This window comes from Ciconia boyciana, chromosome 3 (genome assembly GCF_034638445.1).
Source record: "Ciconia boyciana chromosome 3, ASM3463844v1, whole genome shotgun sequence".
Classification (NCBI taxonomy): domain Eukaryota; kingdom Metazoa; phylum Chordata; class Aves; order Ciconiiformes; family Ciconiidae; genus Ciconia; species Ciconia boyciana.
This window is the reverse complement of record NC_132936.1, coordinates 2,263,974-2,283,449: the sequence shown is the minus strand read 5'-3', so window position 1 is coordinate 2,283,449 and position 19,476 is coordinate 2,263,974. Positions and strand designations below refer to the sequence as shown.

Genomic DNA, 19,476 nt, shown 5'->3' with positions numbered 1-19,476 from the left:
AAGGTGGGCAGGAAAAGTAAAGATGTTTTGACTGATGATTATTTGCTCTCTAATGAGATGATAAATGGAAACCATCTTTCCATTCAATCCAGATTTGTAAAGGTATTTGAGGTATTAAATGCCACCGAAATCCCCAGGATTGGCTGAGTACCTAAATATGTTTAGAATCTGAATTCTCTAAATTAATCTGTCTGATTCTTACATTATTTCTCTTTCATCTAGCATCTCCACTGTTTGAGGCTCAGCCCTGGCTCATTCCTCCATCTGACCAAGGATCTGACACAGAGTAAGGCAGGATCCAGAGTATCTTTTATCCCAGCAGAACAGAAACTTATCTGCCTGGCACTGGGAAACAACAGCAATGTTACCCGAGTCACAGGCTGTGCTCGGTGAAGAACAGCTGCTTTTGAGTCCTTCATAAGGACCCAGCTTAATTTTTTTTCAACTGTTGCTAGAAAAGACTTTCTTCATTGACCTCACCACACAATGCAAAGAAATGGGCATGGAGGTCCAGCGTCTATTCTCACTTAGGCTGTCCAAAAGAAATCTTAACTGCCTTGCAGCCAGTTTAGCGAGAAAGGTGTTGGAGCAATGGCTTGATACTTTTTTTTGGAAGTACCGTACTTGGTGCAATGACTCCTGCCGGCCTTTGGGATCTCCAGGTGGGATCTCCCATTTCCCAACCGGAGTACAGTCTAAGTCTGTTTTCCTGTTGTGCTTCTCAGCCTCGTTTCCTGTCGCTGCTGCTCTCAAGCTGGCGCTATATGCTCTTTTTCCTCTGGGTATGTCGTCTCTGCGGAGTTCACCTAGGCTTTTGACCATGGAGACACTTGCATAGATCCTTGCTAGAGCTGCTGGACCTCATGTGAGCTTGCCCGTATGTCAGTCGGACATCTTGGGGCATATCCCACAGCCTGAGCTGCTCTGTGATGCTTTGCCAGTGAATTACAGAAGTTGTCTGTCTCTGTGGGCACCGAGGGGATTGTGGAAGACAAGGGAGGACTACCAGCCACCTGAGTGATGGAAACTGTACCCTCCCTTACAAAGTGAGTGCTTTACCACCAATGTTAATGTGATCCCTCAGCTGTAACCTGCAGCCCCTGCCAAATCAGCTAGACTGTGAAGAAAGCACCGCAGCGTTCAAGGGAAAAGCCTTTAATATATGGGAGAGAGGAGGCTCAGGGAAAAAGCTTCAAGAAAAACCTAGTTAGGGCTGTACTGAAGACAGAATTTCTTTCTCATGTTAAGCAAGGCAACTCCATCTTTTCGATCATGTTAGTGAGAAGGAAATCAAATCCCACACTCTGGATTACGGCATTGCATGTGGCTCTGTGTGGGGAGCTGGGACTAGTCTAATTCTTTAAGAGAATGTAAATCATGTGCTCTTATTTGTCTTTTCTGCAATTAAGGAAAGATCCAGTAAATGTAACGAATAGCAGTTTTTAAGGATAAGGGGACTGAATGCACAGCAACTGTAACTCATTGCCTTATCATATCCCAGAGTGAGAGAGCTGGGATAAAACCGAACGTTTCCACATGTTAGGAAGAGTCACAGTACGCCCATGAATTCTCAACATTTATAGACTAGAAATCATGTTTCAGAGAAAATGCCAACTACTGATCGACAAGGATTAGGAGAAGATTTCTGCTCTGTGAGCAGATTATTCTGCACTGTGTCACTTGAGGGTTTCAAGTTTTTTGGCACGAGAGACATTGACCATTGTCAAGACCAGGCACCGGGCACGATGCACCATGGATCTTACCTGAAGGGAGAGCATCCAGCAGGAGGCTCTGCCCATTGGGGTACTTGGTCGAGTGCCACATGAATTCCAGCTCCAAACCAATGATTAGGTAACTCAGTGCATCTCCTGCTCCCAGACTTTGTTCTTTCATTTTTCTAGTTGCCCTGGATGCTTGGTACGGGGAGTTCATCTCAACGAACACGATGGCCTAAGAGCCAGTTAAGTCTAAGCTGGTCACCTCTCAAGCAATCAGCTGAAATAGGAACTTGCAGATGGCAACTATCTCATATATCTTAGGATCTGTTGATTACGCAAGAGACCAGACTGACTAATTTTGATTAAGAAAGCTAACTTTTAAGCATTTAAAGTGAGGTGGGGTAAATCCCATCCAAAACATTCATCGGCATCATTCCCTGGTATTGCAAATCTCTCCTCACAAGCCTTTTCCCCCTGGACACCAAGTTAAACTGATTGCTTCATGGGTGTTTCCTTGGCTTCTTAAGGCCAAACTGTTGTTCCGGCTTTTTTTTTGGTCTCTGTTAGGCAGCGTGTAGCTTCTCGTGGCAGCAGTTCAGCGCTAGGTCCGTGTTACAAACAGCAAATGGCTATGCAAGGAAATGCTGTAACCCTGCAGCAATGGTTTTACGTTTCTCATCAGTGAGCATACTCGCCAGAAACGTAAAGTTCCCAGGAGCTGACTGGTCTTGGAGCTGAGTTCTCAGGCGTTACGGCAGACACCGTGCCTTTGCTGCAGCAGATCATACGTCTTCAGCGCTCACTATACATTTTAAGGCTTAGGCCTTCTCTGATTTATGAAGTTTTTTGTATTTATAATGCTGTAAAATAACTAACAGTAATGTTCAGGAACGTACCAAGCCAAGTAGTCTACCCTTGAAGTAACAGCAGACCTACATAACGCCTTGATGTAACTCCTACCAATTACGTTATTAGAATAAAAATGTATGTACTTACAACATACTTTACAATCATTCCCGAGGTCACAAAATGGGTCAGAATCTGAAATGGAGAAAAAAGATACAGTCTCCATCACCTGCCTCTGTCACTGAGCTGCTGGCTGGCCTCCGGCAAGCCATACCACCGCCTGTGCCCCGGGCTGCTGATCTGCAGAGGCAGATGGTTATTTACCCACCTTTATAGCGCGCTTCCAGATATGCTGATAAGAAATTGCTAAACAAGTACGGAGGAAGGTTGTTATGCCTGTGCCCTTCCTTGTAGATGCACATTTCCCTGCACTGCTTGGCATTTCCAGATCCTGCACAACTCTGATTAGCCGCAGCCTTTGATTAAAGAACTGAAAGTACCTTTTAAACCCCAGAGGCCAATGAATCAGCATTGCTGCATCTGAATTCCACCAGTACAAGCAAGATCAGAATGTGAGCCCTAGGCTACAGCCCTGCTCAGATGTGGGGAACAAACCCAAACATGCCAGCCGCCCTCTAACCCAAGCTTTACTATCCGTTTCTGCCCAAAACTCCACCTGCATTTACCCGGTGTTCCTTGCCGGGAGCAATGGCAGAGTTTGGTACTATAGTTTGGCTTTGTAGCCAAAATGAAGTTTTCCTAATTATTGCTCTTCTGAGCTAAAGAAACAAAAACTTGGAAAAAGGAATATGTGTAACTGAAGTTGATGGGAGTTGCAGGTGGGAGCACAGCTGGATTAAAACTGAGGATTTTTGGAAACATCCAACATGTGTGGCGAGATGGAAGATGAGAGAACGTGAGCTGTTGCCAGGGAAGTAAAAGCATTCAGAGAGCAAAGCCTCAGCAGCGGCGTTAGGGTTATAACAGGTTAAAGGATGGTTACCGAAGAGCGTGGAGACCTTGCGGCAAAGGGAAAGCAGGTAATGATAGTAGCTAAGCGCAAGATAAAAAGTTGCTGAAATAGGTGGATGAAGCTGATAAAGACTGGAGAGCACAGCTCAGCTCACGTAACGAAGGGCTGAGGACATGAGGAGGCAGTGACATGGTGCGTAGGGCTGTGTTTAGGGGGTGCGGATTAAGGGGAGGGAGTGGGGTATGAGAATTGGTTTGAAACCAGTTGCCTTGTTCCTGCTGGCATACTCTTAGGCCTTACCGTCCGCCTAGCACGGGCATCCGACCTGTCCTGTGCTCTGTGCCATCCCCAACAACGTACAAAAACATCCTCCAGATGGATGCTGTGTAGCGGGCACAGCACCAAATAATTCTGGGGAAGGAATTGCTTTCATACCCCAGCCAGCCGAAAGCAGGACATGGCTAGACACGCAAACAACGCCTGACTGCATGGTCGCATCTGAAATGTCCCTTGCTGCACAGCAGCTGCTGCAGTAGGTTTGAGAAAGGTGATGGCAGGAGATGCATGCCCGGATAGATGCTTTGTTGCTGTTTGCGCAGCCCGTATCCTGATCACAGCCACTCTCCAAACCACTGATAAATTGCTGGTTGGCACAGGATGCTTGGGAGACCCCCGGGGAGGTAAAATCACGGGTATAGACAGGTCCAGACATTGCAGGACACTCCCAGAACATTGTGTAGGAAGGAAACTGCATTCAGCTCTCTAAAAAGCCCTGAAGGCAGGAGAGAGGTAGCAACGGGCATAGATCATCTAAACCGTGTTTTCAACCTGTTCTATCCTGGGATCTTGCTTTGTATAGGCAGGATGCTGCCAAACCCACCCAGCAAGGTGGGGAAGACAGGATGGTCTCACGACACGTGCACACAGACATACACCCTCGTACGAGCTGCCTGCCAGGCCGCGCGTGCTGACCTCAGGCACCAGAGCAGGCTCCGGTTGCTTTACAAACCAACCCACGCAGTAGGAACAGCCAACCTGCGGCTCCTTCCACGTGCCCTCTTCCCTTCCTGCAAACCCTGCTGACCCTTCAGTCCCCAGGTGCACACCCGTCGTGAGTGTGATGCCAAAATTTTCAGGTCCGTCCCCAGATCAGGAGGTTTTCCAAGAAAGGTTTTTACCAGCTCCCAAACCAAAAAAGCAGGTCACTTGGCCATAGCCAGCATGTCTCTTAATTTTTTTCTGTCATATGGTGGTTTTTTTTTTCCTTTTTGTGGCGTGGTTTTGCTTGCTGCCTGTTCTCTCCTCCTCTGCAGTCCGGTTTTCTCGTCCAGGCAGCGTCTCCCCTCTGCTCACTGCTAGGTTCATGTTACTCCCAAAGAGATCCACCAGAATCTAGCAGTTGACCAGGATGCCACCGGCAGAGAGAGGCAGGAGCTGGCAGCACCGGCGAGGCTCTTGCTAACAGTAACCAACAAACAAAAGCAGGTAGTTCCCCACGCAAGATATAATTCAGCTGTGGAACTCCCTGCCTGGAGAAGCTGTAGACGTTGAAGCTCATGTGGGCTCTAGAAGTCACTGGAGATTCACAGAAGGATCTTGAGCTCATTTCATAGGACTGTAGGAGAATTCGGGCTGGAAGGGACCCTGGGAGGTCTCTGGTCCAACCTTCTGCTCTAAGCAGAGTCAGCTCTGGGAGCAGCCCAGGTTGCTGAGGGCTTTACCCACTTGGGTCTTCAAATCCTCGGAAGAAGGAGATGACACAACCGCTATGGGCAACCCACTCCAACACTTGGCTGGCCTGCCGATAAAAAAGTTTCTCCTTACACCCAGTTTGGACCTCTCTCCTTAAAACTTACACCCGTTACCTCCCGTCCTCTCACCACGCAACCACTGTGAAGACTTTACCTCCTTGGAGGTACCAGGGGCTGCTGTCAGGGCCCCCCAAAGCCCGCCCTTTCCCTCAGCCTCTCCTCACAGGGTGAAGCCCCTGTTCCCCTTCCTGCTCCCTCCCACCACCCCGGCCCCCACCTCCCCTCCTTCTGCTCCCCAGGAGCCCGCAGCTCTCCAGCCGCCTCTCGGGGAAGGACTTTTAGCCTTTTGCCAGGAAAACCCAGCTGTTTTTCCCCTCCTTATGTCGATACTTTGCTACCATCTAGCGCTGAAGGGGTGCAGGGCCCGAAGGCGGCCGCCGGCGGGGGGCGAGGGGGACCCTCAAGGTGACTCGGGCCTCCCCGCAATACCGATAAATATGGGTAAACGCGGGGTATTTCAACGAGGGACACGATAAGGAGCGGCCGGCAGGGAGGCAGCCCCGCGGGGCCCCAGCACACGCGCATGGGCTCCCCCTCAGGCAGCGTTGCCGCTCCCGCTCCCGCTCCCGCCGCGGCCCCGCCCGCTCCGGCTCTCTCCACGGCGCCCCCCAGCGGCTGGCGGCGGCACTGCCCCGCCGCGTCCGCGGTGTGCGCATGCGCAGTACGGCGACACCACTCCACACACACACACACACACACACACACACTTTTCGCCCTCCCTGTCCTCCTGTCGCTTTCCGGCAGCGCGGCTGGGGGTGCGACGTTTTCACGACGGCGCGTGTCGAGGGGCGGTGTCGCTTCACGGCAGGAGGCGCTGGCCTGGCCTGTGAGAGGAGCGGCTGAGGGGGTGCCGCCAGCATGAAGCAGAAGAGGAAAGGTACTGGGGTGTGGGGGCATCGCAGTGCCCGGGGGCTGGCGGAAGGGTGGCCCCTGCCCCTCTCCCAGGAGCTGAGGGCAGTGGGGCAGGGCTTTGCCGCCTTCCCCCGCCGTGTGTGTGTGTAAGGGGGGGGACTGAGGAGCAACACTTTACCCTGTGTTTGAGCATGGCGGGGGGTCTGTGGGCGGGGCTCCTCATGCTTCCCCCGGCCCTGTGGGGGTGGGAGCTGTGGGGTGGCAGGGCTTTACCACCTCCCCTAACGCTGCGCGCGTGTGTGGAGTGGGAAAACGAGGCAAGACTTCTCGCTTCCCCTCTCCATGTTCTTTTGAGGGCGGGTGAAGGGGCAGCCCCCACCTTGCTTGAGGGTTGGAGGGACTTGGCACCCCTCTGTGAGCCACCCCCTTTCTCTCCCTACTGTTGAACTGGGAGCTGTCACTGGGAGGCAGAGTCATTTACATCCATGTGGTTGCTCAGGAGTTTGCTTTGCTCCTGACCGGTGCCCTGACTGGCAGATGCAGAATGGGGTGCTGGGGGTAGGGGAGCCCGGGTATCGACGGGTTTTTCCCTCATGGCAAAGAGGAAAAAAAAAACCAAACCAAAACAGGGGAAAAGATATGGGGCAGCAAAGATGATGCAGGCCAGCGTGGGACTAGCAGTGGTATGGTCTGTCCCACAAAACTGCCTGCAGAGAGAGACCGGATGGGAGCATTGCTGCGGTGCTTCTCCCGGGTGGGTGTAAATGCTGCCGGATTTCAGAACAGCTGGCACGAACAAAAATGTGTTGGAGCAGTTGTGCACCCAACTGTGTCCCTGCTGGTGGGTTTTCTGACAAGTTTGGTGTGTATATTTTACTGTCCCAACACCTGCTGGCATAGACGGAGCCCCACAAGGTGAAATAAATGCATGCTGTTGTTAGGAAGGGTGGGCAGATCTCTTAATAGCAATGCCCTTCTTCTCCCAAAGCTGGTATAGAAGAAATATAAGCAATGTATACAGTGCAGACCCTTGTTGCTGCATGGGGTGTGTCTGTGAGGCTCAGCAGGGAAGCTTTAAAGCACAGATAGCGCTGCCTGATGCAGCGTACCCTCTCTGTGGTGGAGGGGAGTTCACAGAGCTGGCCTCTGTGTTTGGCTTGCCCCACCATTCTTTTCAGAACACGTTCTGTCCCTTGCCACGTGTAGTGGTAGCATCAGACTAGTCTACTAATTGTCTTTAACTTCCAATGATGTTTTATTTCTAGCTGTTGTGCTGATTCCTCGGACATAGGAAGGTGGAGTTTGTCCTAGAAGTAAAAGAAAACCAGTGATATGAGGTGGTGACTGTTATTTGTTCAAGGAATACTGCAAATCAAGAGTGATACGCAGTGGCAAAATTCCCTCTGTAGGCACCAATTGTAGGAAATATTAAAAATAAACTACAGAGCAGAGGCACCTTGGTTGCCACAAGCAGTTAGAAAGCATTGGCTATACACATGGTTTGCTGTTTTGTTCTCGTTTCAGGAGACCTCAGCCATGCAGAGCTGATGGTGATGACGATAGCTGACATCATAAAACAATTAATTGAGGCTCACGAGCAGGGAAAAGATGTGAATCTGAACAAGTAAGTCACTCTGGAATGACACTGAAGAGCTGGTCCACCACTGATGAACGTGTCCTGTACAGTCTCTTATGTTCAGGCTTTATTTTAAAATGTTTTATTTTCACAGGCTACTGTAATTTCTCTTACTGTTATCGGATTAAAAAAAATACCACCAAGATTTGTGAATTCTGTGATGATCTGCTACTTCATTGGCAACGCTCAGAGTACAAAATGGGTTGTATTGGTGAAAAACCTTTAAGAAACTTGTCGTTGCCTTTTTGCATTTCCACCTGTGTTCATCCTTCAGTAGTCCCAAAGTCAGTTCCGTCAGGGAAAGGAGAGATTAATTTAGGTATAAAATTTAAATCATTTTCTTAGCAACGTCTTATAAACGAAGGTGTTGTTTACAGAAAGTTCTTCCTTCTTGGCATATGTGGAATAATAAACCCTGAATTTCTCCCACTCTTTCTATTTCACTTACATGATATAACTGCCAACTTTTTGCTGATGCTGGAAATAACTGACATGAATGTCTTAGAAGTTAAGCCAACTAGAGTCTGTGTACATAGGGGTTAATCGCATGGAAGTCTTATGAAAATAATTAAATCGCTAAAAACGGGTAAGCCGGAGTCTGTGGGCTTCACAATGTTTTGATAAAATGATACTCGGAAGTGAAATATGCAGAAACTCAGAACATTGGCAATTGTCGCATATCGACTTTATTTGGAGTTTATTTTCAGTATCTTAATACGCAATGCAGCTGTTGCAAGGAATTAGGAATTACTGTATGCTTTTTAAATAAGTTACTTGGAAAGGCAAATTGGGAGAACCTCCCTAGATCTCCGTGTAACTGAACAGTAATGCACAGTAATTCCACAGCACTGCTGTGGAATATGGGTATGCAAATCAGAATGGAGTTGTTAATTCGAGGTATTTCTGCTTTCAGGCTGAAAACCAAGACGTCGGCAAAGTATGGACTTTCAGCGCAGCCACGTTTGGTTGACATCATCGCTGCTGTTCCACCACAGTACCGCAAGGTGCTGGTACCAAAGCTGAAGGCCAAGCCTATAAGAACTGCTAGTGGCGTAAGCATGTACATCATTCTCTCCATCCACCACCATCCTCCCCAGCTCTCAGCGATAAATTGTATTTAATTGTTTTCAAAGACCTGGATATTGTCTGTCCAGAAGCTTTAATGAAGATGCACTGGCTGCATTGCCAGCTTCCAGGTTGCCTTTTCTGTGATGTTGTGCCCGCAGGGCTCTATTGCTTTCAAAGCACTTGGGAGAAGAGAAAGAGGAGGTCTGGAGATTTTGTTTCAGAGCAGCAGGTCTTGCTTTTTAGTTGCTGTAGAAACAGGGCGGCTTAATCTGCAGACCCTCTTGGTGAATAAAAGTAAAATGTTAGTATTTAACCTGTTTCTTTGAAAGGTAGTTCAGGCTTAAAGCAGGAATACAGGTATAGCTAACATTCAGCTGTGTGTTTTTAAGCTGCCCTACTGTATGTATAGCATGCCTAAATTCAAGTTAACAAAAAAAACCCCCAAGCCAGAAACCAAAATCCCAGGAACTGTTCCCTTTTTGTAACTTAAAAAAAACCAAACAAACCCCACCCAAACAAAACCACAAAAAAACCCCACCCCCAAAAAAACCCTTAATTTCTTTAATTTCTTCTTTCTGGCTATAGAATATTTCATTAAACTCTGACTCCAACCAGGATTTCTGAAAACTGGAAATGAGGCATTCCAAGTTGGGTGCCCCAAATTAGTGGACACTGGAAAATCTTAGTGTTCTGTCTCTTCTTCCCTCTGGTCCTTTTTAAAAAAGAAGATAGCATCTTACATTATGCTTGCATTTCACATGTGAAAAGCTGGCTGAGATCAGCCTGGGAAAAAAAGGCTTCGCTCAGTTAGGTGGAAGGAGGAAGCTACTTTTATTATCTTTGGTTTATATCTTTTTGTTTCTCTTCATCTCTTCCCCATTTTCATCTTCCAGGTGGTGTTTGGTGTGCTTGGTGGGAAGCTCTCACCCTTGCACTGTTTTAGATGCATGTTAGATGGTCCTAGTGAATACCTGAATGTCAGTCTGCATCTTTTCAGCAAGGTGGTTAATCAGATTTGGTATAAGACAGCTGGTCTTTATTCTGAATATTCACAATTCTGCCAGTTTATTCTGAATTGAGAAAATATTAAATAATAGGGTTCCTATTTCTTCATATATTTGTTGTCATAGAATCATAGAAGCACAGAATGGTTTGGGCTGGAAGGGACCTTTAAAGATCATCCAGTCCAACCCCCTGCCATGAGCAGGGACATCTTCAACTCGAGCAGGTTGCTCAGAGCCCCGTCCAACCTGACCTTGAACGTTTCCAGAGATGAGGCATCTACCACCTCTCTGGGCAACCTGGGCCAGCGTCCTTATCTGTTTATCCAGTGTTATCTCCTTTGAGAGTTAATGCACAGATATTCTAGGTGGCAGACTAAGCGGAAAACATCTTTAAATAGTCTCTCGCAGATGCACATTTATACATAGCCTTCCAAGATGCACTTTATTTTAGTAACTTCAGAAGCAATTACTATAATTTCTCTCCTCTGTAACTCTGCTTTTTACAGATTGCTGTCGTGGCTGTGATGTGTAAACCACACAGGTGTCCGCACATTAACTTTACAGGCAACATATGTGTGTAAGTATGACAGTTTAGATGACCTAAGAGGACTGTTTTCCAGTATTTCTGTGTAAATCTGGTATTGCAGTAGCATTGTATTGGGGACAGGCTTCCTTTCTGCACAAGTGCAAAGTTGCAGATTGCTGATACCTGCACATAACACTAAGAAGTCTACTTGTTTTCTGTTTTTCTTCAAGGAGGAAACTTTTTTTCTTTCATGGGCCAAACCCTACTTACCTTAGTAGATAGAGACTTTCAAGAATATAGTAACCAGGAGAATATATTAATGATCAAATGTAAGTTGTGTGACTGTGGCAGGGTGCGCAGGTGTGTTGTGCATATGAGTGGGTACGTAAGCAGATTGGAGAAGGCTATTACAGGAAAGAAAGAGGGTTCAATCATCTGAAAAGTTTGAAAACTGCTGAACTGAGACCCACCTGAGGAGCTGCAGGTGTTGTCTGCAAAGACTTGCTCGGTGCAACAGTCTGGCTCTGCCTGACGCTGGAATGAAACGAGAGCACAGATGGAAGGCCTCCGGCTGCCAAGAGCTTGTGGAGTTAGGGGAATAGCTTCTGAGTTTTATTCGAATTGAGAAACGCAAGCTGGGTTTACCTTGAACTATATTACCTCTGTTTGTCTTAAGAGTCTGTGGACCTGAAATCTCATCTAGTTTTTTTCTAACCGTATCGGTTCATCTATTTCAAAATGTTGCTTCTCTTTCCCTCCTTGTCACTCCCAAAACATCAGTGTATTTCACTAGCAGCTGCCTAACACGGAGTGAGCTGGCTCCATTCTTGTTTTTGCATGAGCAGCTATTCTGTTTGAGATGTTCCAGGTAATTACTTATATGAAATGTCTTCAATTGGATTGCGCAACTTTTGCCAGCAAATTAATTTGGCCATGGTAATTTGGTAATTAATTTTATAATGGTGACAGATGACTTGGGTTGAGTTTGCAGGGCAGGCGGTGAGGAAACTAATCAATTATACTGTGCACCGAATGTGTCTGATTTGATAGAGATGGCATTATCTTAGCCTGTGCATTTGAGATCTGCTCCCTGTAAGTAACAATACGCTGACCGCTCTGTTACCTTGTCGGTTGGAGGTGCTCAGCGCCTGCAGCTAACGGTGAAGGGGCTGTCAACCCTCCTGTCTCAGGTCATCTTTGAGCACAGAATGACTGTAGATTGATCATTAATCCCACAGCCCTCAAAAGAAAGCTAAGGACCCTTCAGAATAAACTTATATTCCTTTCAATTACTATCTGCCGTGTACTGTTCCTCTCCTGGCTAGCAGTCATGCTATGGTAGCCGCAAGTCTGTCTTGCTGTGTCACAGAATAAGAGTTTCAAACAAGCCTCTAGATGCAGGAACTGTAGTTTAATACCAAACTGCCATACAGTTATCCAGGGTAGATGGACTGTATTCTCTTGAAGTAGTCTTAGAATGCTGTATTCATTAAATAGCATGTTCCTAAGTTCGGAAAACAAATGTAAATGAGCTTTCTCACCATCAAGATATTTAAATTCTGTACATTTCTGGAAAAGAAATGCAGATTGTGTAACAGGATGATGCGTCTATCTTATGTCTTTCCATGCCAAACAAAAATCATATTTTACATCAAATGAGACTATGTTTTTGATAGAATGGTGGAAAATATTTGAATTGTTTATGATTGTAAAATTACTTTTTAAAATATAATAATCTGCGTGTAACTGTTACTCCAAAATTGTATGGCAGCTCCCTAAAATAATGCCATGTTCCAGAAATATGTTCACAGTACATTTTCCTTCTAGTAAGTCTTGTCAAGTTGTTTTATGTGGATGTAGTCATTTGACAGGTCTGAACTCTTTTTTTTGACATCCCATTCTCATGAAAATTAAATGAAACAACTGTTTTGCACTGTATACTTAGCATTTGTAAATGTACATAGGCTCAGTTCCTCTCAGTGTGACTGGATATCACAGAACTTCTGTCTTCAGCACGTGCGTTTGGGTCTGTACCTATATTTACATTGGGTGATGCAGAAACACAGGGATTCATTCATTCATCCTGTGCTCTCAGCTGACCAATCGTGAGCCAGCTTTAGTCTAGAAGCTGTATTGCAGCATTAAGGTGCCGTAGTGCTTGAGATAATAAGGCCTTCCTTTTGTGGATTTGGTTTTGCCTAGAGGAGAGCTCCCGAATGCCAGGAGAGAGGTTGGCATGTTGCTGTGGTCAGGCTGTCTCGAATTTGTGTTCCCCTGCGTTTCTGATGAGGGATGGTGTAGTTAGAGCAGTGTCTGCTCAGCCTGCGCCCTGTGTGTACCCATACCTCAGACAGATTAAGTCTTTACAATTGTATGAGTTTGATGCCTGTTTTCTGTCTTTTAATATTTGCAGATACTGCCCAGGTGGACCTGATTCTGATTTTGAATATTCAACACAGTCTTACACTGGATATGAGGTATTTGGTCTGCCGTAATGCATTGCCTACACTCTCTATGAACTTAGGTTAGGCTGCTCTTTATTTCTACATATTCACCCATGTTGCAAGAATAAAAAAACAAAAGCAAACTTCATAAACTTCAAGAGCTAAAGCAGCTCAACTACAAGCCTGGAAATTCTTCTCAAGTATTGTAGCAGTTGTTTCTTTCTCCTCACCTTGCTGCTCTTTATACTGTTACACATGTAATAAGCTGTAGAGCAGGAGCGAGCAGCCTGTGATTCTGAGCAGGGCAAGTGCAGCGTCGTGGCTGTATCCCGTGACTTGCTGGTGTGGGAACAGCTGTTAATCTGAATCTCCAGCTGTGGAAAGCGATGAGTGAGTAAGAGCAGTTGAAGGTGACATTGCTGTTTCCCATGGGACGCTGCTGCACGCGGTTTGTTGAAATGAACGCTAGCTGTGATTCCTACAGCAGTTATCAATCTGCGTCAAGATTTTCCTAATGGAACAGTCCCGCAGAAACATACAGTTTAACTTGTGGCTCAGTATGGGTTTAAGGGAACGGTACAGAAAAGGCAGAACCAGACTCCTCCTCAGAGCTGCCCCGCGGAAGGATGAGAAGCAACAAACATGAGTTGGAGTGTGGAAAATTGTGCCTTAATATAAGAAAAGAATGTTTTAACATGACAGTTGTCAAATACTTGGGTAGGGATCTAGAGAGGTTTTGGGAACTCCATTCTTAAAGATAGTCACTGACTGGACACAGCCGTGAGCATCCTGCCCTAACTGGACCTGCTTTCAGTCCTGTCCAACCTACAGGACCCTGTGGATTAATAAAGGTCAAGCTCTGGAAAAAAGCCCATTATTTAGCTGTTGGTGCCTCTGAAATTACATCTATGCCCTTATACGTCTGTATCTGCAGTGATATCTCGCTAAATAGCAAAATAGCACTTTCCTGTTGTATGCCAGAAGTTCAATAGCAAAAGATCTTGTTGTGACTAAATTATTGTGACTGGTTTTCACAAAACGACTCATTGCTATTGTACAGATACAAAGTAGTAAAATGAGGTAAAATACAAACTGGACTAATTTGGTAAACAGTGATGCAGTGTCCTCTAGTATGGATTTTGTCTGTTAGTCTTTTATCAGTGGCTTGAAACTTGTCCCATTAGTGCAAAGTAGGAAAATCCTGTGCATATTTATATTACTTTATAATTCACGTTGTTTTGGATATGCTGTGTTCGTTTGTTTAATACTAACAGCATGTGGGAGTTATGCATGATTTAAAGAGTCCTCATCCTTTAGAGCTTTTATTATAACAGATATGAAATACCAAACAAATCCAGGATACACAAGATACTTGAAAACCTTATCTTAGAGTGTTATTAATAGGCTTACATCAGCTAGTAATATAAGAAGTAAGTTATTAGGGATTCCAGTTGAAAGAATATGTTTAGATGAAAGAATATTTGAAGTTGAGACTGAGTCCTACAGGATACTCCTTGGATAACTGTTGTGCAAGTGAAGAAAAACTGAAACGAACAGGATGGAAAAACTCGTATTTTGAAAAACATTTTGTTTGTGATTTTTTTGCAATATTTTTTCAGACTCTCTACAGATAGTCTTTATCCATCCTGCCATAGTGCACTAAAAATTTGAAAAATTGTGTCATTCTGTGTCATATTACTATCCAAGGATAAAAAAAAGTGTTAAGGAGCCAAATTCCAATTTACAATTGGACGGATTCTCTGGTTGTGAGTCTGAAGACTATAGGGTCCATTAGGATTAGAAGACTTTAGCATTTCAGTGCTAAAAGTTGTCTTTTGTTCTTTTTCACTGTGTTTTGGGTTTTTTTTTTAAAGTTTGCAAAATCGATCTCCTTGTTTCTTTTAGCCAACGTCCATGAGGGCCATTCGGGCTAGATATGACCCCTATCTCCAGACAAGACACAGAGTGGAACAGGTACATTTTTACAGTGAAAGGGGAATGCGTTGTGATTGTGATGAAAATAATGATAATGCTTTTAATTGCCTGAACTGCTGGGCTGAAAGGGTTGTGGTCAGCAGCACTAAGTCTGGCCAGAGGCCAGTCTCTAGTGATACAACCCAGCTGTCAATATTGGGGGCCAATAGTGTTTAACTTCTCTGTTAATGACCTGGGTGTTGGGACAGAGCACACTGTCAGCGAGTTTGTAGATGATACAGAATTGGGAGGAGTGGATGATAGACCAGAGGATTGTGCTGCCATTCAGAGAGACCTGGACAAGGCTGGAGAAATGGGCTGGCAGGAACCTCTTGAAGTTCAACAAAGGGAAATGCCAAGTCCTGCCTCTGGGGAGGAACAACCCCAGGCACTAGTACATGCTGGGGGTTGACCAGCTGGAAAGCAGCTTGGCAGAAAAAGACCTGGGGGTCCTTGGTGGACACCAAGTTGACCACATGAGCAGCATTGTGGCCTTGAGGCAAAGAAGGCCAGCAGCTTCCTCGGCTGCATTAGGACGAGTGTTGCCAGCAGGTCAAGGGAGGGGATCCTTCCTCTGGCCTCAGCAGTGGTTGAGCACCCATCTGTAGAGCTGTGTCCAATTCTGTGCTCCCCAGAAGAAGACAGGCATGATCATACTGGAGCAAGTCTAGCAAAGGGCCACCAAGATGATGAAGGGACTGGAGCATCTGAGGAGATGCTGAGAGAGCCAAGACTATTTAGGCCAGGGAAGAGAAGGCTTGGGAGAATCTTACCAATGTGTATAAATAACTGGTAGGAGACACTAAGAGATGGAGCCAGGCTCTTCTCAGTGGTGCCCAGTGACAGAACGGCACAGGACACAACAGGCACAAATTGAAACATGAGAAGTTCCATTTGAACATCAGGAAACAGTTTTTAATTGTAAGGGTGACCAAGCACTGGACCAGGTTGCCCAGAGAGGTTGTGCAGTCTCCATCCTGTGAGATACTCAAAGCCTGTCTGGACACAGTGCCGAACAAACTGCGGTAGCTGATGCTGCTTTGAGAAGTGAGATTGGACTAGGAGATCTCCAGAGGTTCCTTCCAACCTCAACATTTCATGATTCTATAATTCTATGTTAGCCTGACTTGAACCCCATGGAAGAATTATTTTTAGACCTTTTAATTGTCTAAGTCATTTCCATTAGATGAATGACAAGTTTTGAACCTCTTATAAGATGTCATCTGTTCTGAACAATACCTGATTACTGATAGGAGACCATATTACAACAAAATTGTACTGAACTTTTGTGGCAGTTGCTAGTTCTTGATAATTACTTACATGGAAAATTTAGTACTGAGATAATGGCTTTCCTACCAAAATGATTTTTTGGGGTCTCCGCTGGAGAATTAGAAGATCTGAAGGGTTTCTCAATCCTGTTCTGCTTTGATGGGTTTCCTGTTTATCTCCAAATCCATTGGAAAATTCTCTATTCCAGGATTCAGCGTAGTCCTTTTCTCCCACAAGTTTTTAAGGAAAGTTAGTTCTACGTGGATTGAAGCAGATGTGAGGAAACTTTTCCTACTGGCCATATCTAAGCTAGCTTCAAACTGGAACCAGCGTAACTCCCATCAGCAAGATGCTAGGCTCAAATAATTCTGCTGTGTCAAGGAAACCTGTTATGCTGGGCTCAATATCTGCACTGTGTTCTTGCAGTAGAAAAATAATTTTTGAGTTTTTTTCAGGAAGTTTTGTCATTCATAAAAGATATAACAGCTAAAGAAGGAAATGCAGTGTATGAATGTCAGGGCTTTCAAAGAAGTCTTTTAGATAAGTCCCTGATCAGTAATTTTTCCCTGGTACTTTTAACTTTACAGCTGAAGCAGTTGGGCCACAGCGTGGATAAGGTAGAGTTCATTGTGATGGGTGGAACATTCATGGCCCTGCCTGAAGAGTACAGAGATTACTTCATCAGAAACCTTCACGATGCCTTATCAGGTCACACTTCCAATAATGTAGCAGAGGCCGTCAGGTAAACATCTTGGTTTTCTTTAATGTAATTATTTAAAAGTGTTCTTTAACTGATGTAAGAACAGAAAACACTGAAGACAAAAATTAAGGCCTTTTTTTTTTGAAAGGCAGTGTTTATCCAAATACGTGTTTAGGCACAGAATATTTATAGCTCAACTTGCAGCATTGCTCTGTGTACTGCATAGCACCAGCAGAAGATAGGGCCATGGTTTATCTATTTTCTCATGTAGGAAATGCTAAGCTGCTTCTAATTTCTTGGCATTCCATCTGGACTCCTACCTTTTATGCCTCATCACCTTGATTTGGAGTTGTGACGAATCACATTGCCATGGGATTTATTTCCTTTAGCTGGGAAGGGGAACTGATCCTGGCTTGGAGGGAGGCCAGACGTCAGCTCCTGTAAGGGATGACTCACCCCCAAGAGCGTCAGTGCTCAGGAGCTCCGAGCCCCTTGCAGTCTCAAACGCAGTTACCCTTGCAGTATTTCGGTGTGACAGGGAGATGCGGCTCTTCTCGTTTTACAGTCGATGAACAGAAAATCAGAGGCTGATTTATTTGTGTGTGCTTTGGGTCATTAAATACATAACTTTCCAGTGCATTTTGCAGTATAAAACTGAGAAGAAAAATGAGAAAAATTTGACGTTTTGGAGCTGTTGAAACTAGGTGAGCATCCCTACTGACAGCTCTAGTTTGCTACCTGGTCGTTGTTCAGTGTGGTGGATTTTCCTTGATATCATTGTCATCTACTAAAGAAAGCGGTTTTAAAACTGAGTAGGACTAGCCCTTGTCTAGCTTCATGTCTACCTTGGTATTTTAAAGCTGTAATTTCGTTTGGTTTTCCTCTGGAGGGCAGCAAACACTTCTGCTGGTTTTCTTTGTTTTTTTTTTCTTGTAATTCAAACACCAGACAAAAAGTGCTGTGCTGCTCTTTCCAAGTGGATTTTATCAAGATAAAATCACAAACAAGTTAGGAAAAGAATTGCTTTTCTTTTGCTCTAGTGCCCTGGTTGTGAGCACAGAAGGACACAGCTCATTATGGAAGAAGGGTGGAGTTTGCAGGTTGTCTATTCAAATTAGTGCTGTGCTTATACATACATCAGGTGGTTCAGGATGTGGTTATTCCATATTTTTTCTGCTGGAGGTGTCTAGCTAATTTTACTGGACCCAAAATTGCTTTTGGAGTAGCCTGTCCTTTGCTCTGCAGATTATTGAGGAAACTATTTATGACACAGACCGTGTGACCAAGTAATTTGAAGTGCATGCAAAAATGAAGTGACTCTGAAGTCAGTGTACTGCCTTGCAAGCACGCAGATCGAGCGCTGTGAGAAAACCTGCACTAACAATTTGTGGGTTTTTTCCCAGCAGATAAATAAAGGTTTATATTTTTAACATAAAATTCATGTTAAATGCTTAGTAAATGGAGGTATGTGGGAGTTACTCAAGTTGCACTTCCTAAATATTCTAGAGGCGAGAAAATTGGGTTCAAGATGAATCAGACCTTTTACATTTTGTGCTTCTTGTGTTTAGTTGTACTGTGTCACTGCAGTACTGTTTTGAGATGGTCAATGACACTTGGAATAAACAGTCAAGGTTGAATTTATTTCTCTTTGTATATGAGGATTCAGCCCTTCTCCCTCAATACTTCCATCAACAGAGGCAATACTACATGGGGAATACTGACAATATTTTACTTGTTTTATATTGTGGCCACTGTGTTAGGCAGTAAGTGGAGATCTGGTCTCCCTCACCCCTTACTTTGAATACAATTATGGTAGCCTTGAAATTTTTCCTCCTTGTGCAAATCATTAGTTAATTTTAGATTTTGTACAGTGATTCCCCAATGGGGAAAAAGACCTTCAGCTAGGATTCTTAAAAAGTCTTTCTGAGCATGACCTTTGATTAAACCAGTGCAGCATCTATCTATACAGGCTTCAGTCCACCTAACTGTGAACACGTTTTTTCCCCTTTAGTCCAGTAATTTCTTTATTTTGTCCTAAACTTGAGCTCTGCTTCTACATCCAATGCTGTTTTTCCAGTGTTAGTGATATGCTGACCTATACGGTCTGAATTGGGCAGCACTGAAGGGCTCATCAATCTGGCATCCTCCTCTTGATGTAATTTGGAATTTTCCTCATATAATACTTTGTCTTGATCAGCCCACTGCAGCTTCTGGTCCCAGTTAATCTGATAAAAAGGATGTGACTGTGCAGTTTCAACCAGTACAGCATGACCATAGCCTGCCATGGAGAGACATACTGTTCCTCACCAGGAACCAGCACTGCAAGTCTGACTAAAGAAATAAGCCCTCAAACTGTGTTGGCCCTTGGTCTCCAGCTGGTGTTCTGAGTTGGCTTCTGGCTTTCTTAGAGATTCAGAGTCTTATGGTGAATCCGGCCCTGTGGTAAATCACAAAGCTGCAAACCCAGCAGCGCCTATAATGACAGAAATTATGTGGGACTGGGAGTGATCTGTCTCGGGGAAGTGGGGCACTGCTCTAGCCAGCAGCTGCCAGATAAATCAGTCTGAAACTGTGGCTTTGTAGTCAGTGGAGAGAGCAGGATCTTCATGGGATGGCTGAGAGCATCTAAGCTAGGTTGCTGCTTTAAACTGTTTC

General features: G+C 45.0%; 2 protein-coding genes across 3 annotated transcripts in view; both read left to right on the top strand.

Annotated features, from left to right (window-relative positions):
* Positions 1 to 2,638, top strand: part of FBXO16 (F-box protein 16) — a 39,501-nt gene extending 36,863 nt beyond the window's left edge. For both annotated transcript variants that reach the window (XM_072857703.1, XM_072857704.1), the window contains exon 9: positions 223 to 2,638. In XM_072857703.1, the coding sequence (XP_072713804.1) occupies positions 223 to 290 (68 nt within the window). In that variant the 3' untranslated portion in view covers positions 291 to 2,638. The remainder of the gene's footprint in view (positions 1 to 222) is intronic.
* A 3,485-nt stretch (positions 2,639 to 6,123) lies between these two features.
* ELP3 (elongator acetyltransferase complex subunit 3) overlaps positions 6,124 to 19,476 on the top strand; it is a 93,171-nt gene continuing 79,818 nt past the window's right edge. Inside the window, exons 1-7 of the mRNA XM_072858219.1 lie at positions 6,124 to 6,225; positions 7,725 to 7,824; positions 8,750 to 8,888; positions 10,415 to 10,485; positions 12,848 to 12,911; positions 14,784 to 14,852; positions 16,709 to 16,863. Coding sequence (XP_072714320.1) covers positions 6,207 to 6,225; positions 7,725 to 7,824; positions 8,750 to 8,888; positions 10,415 to 10,485; positions 12,848 to 12,911; positions 14,784 to 14,852; positions 16,709 to 16,863 — 617 coding nt within the window. The 5' untranslated portion in view covers positions 6,124 to 6,206. The remainder of the gene's footprint in view (positions 6,226 to 7,724; positions 7,825 to 8,749; positions 8,889 to 10,414; positions 10,486 to 12,847; positions 12,912 to 14,783; positions 14,853 to 16,708; positions 16,864 to 19,476) is intronic.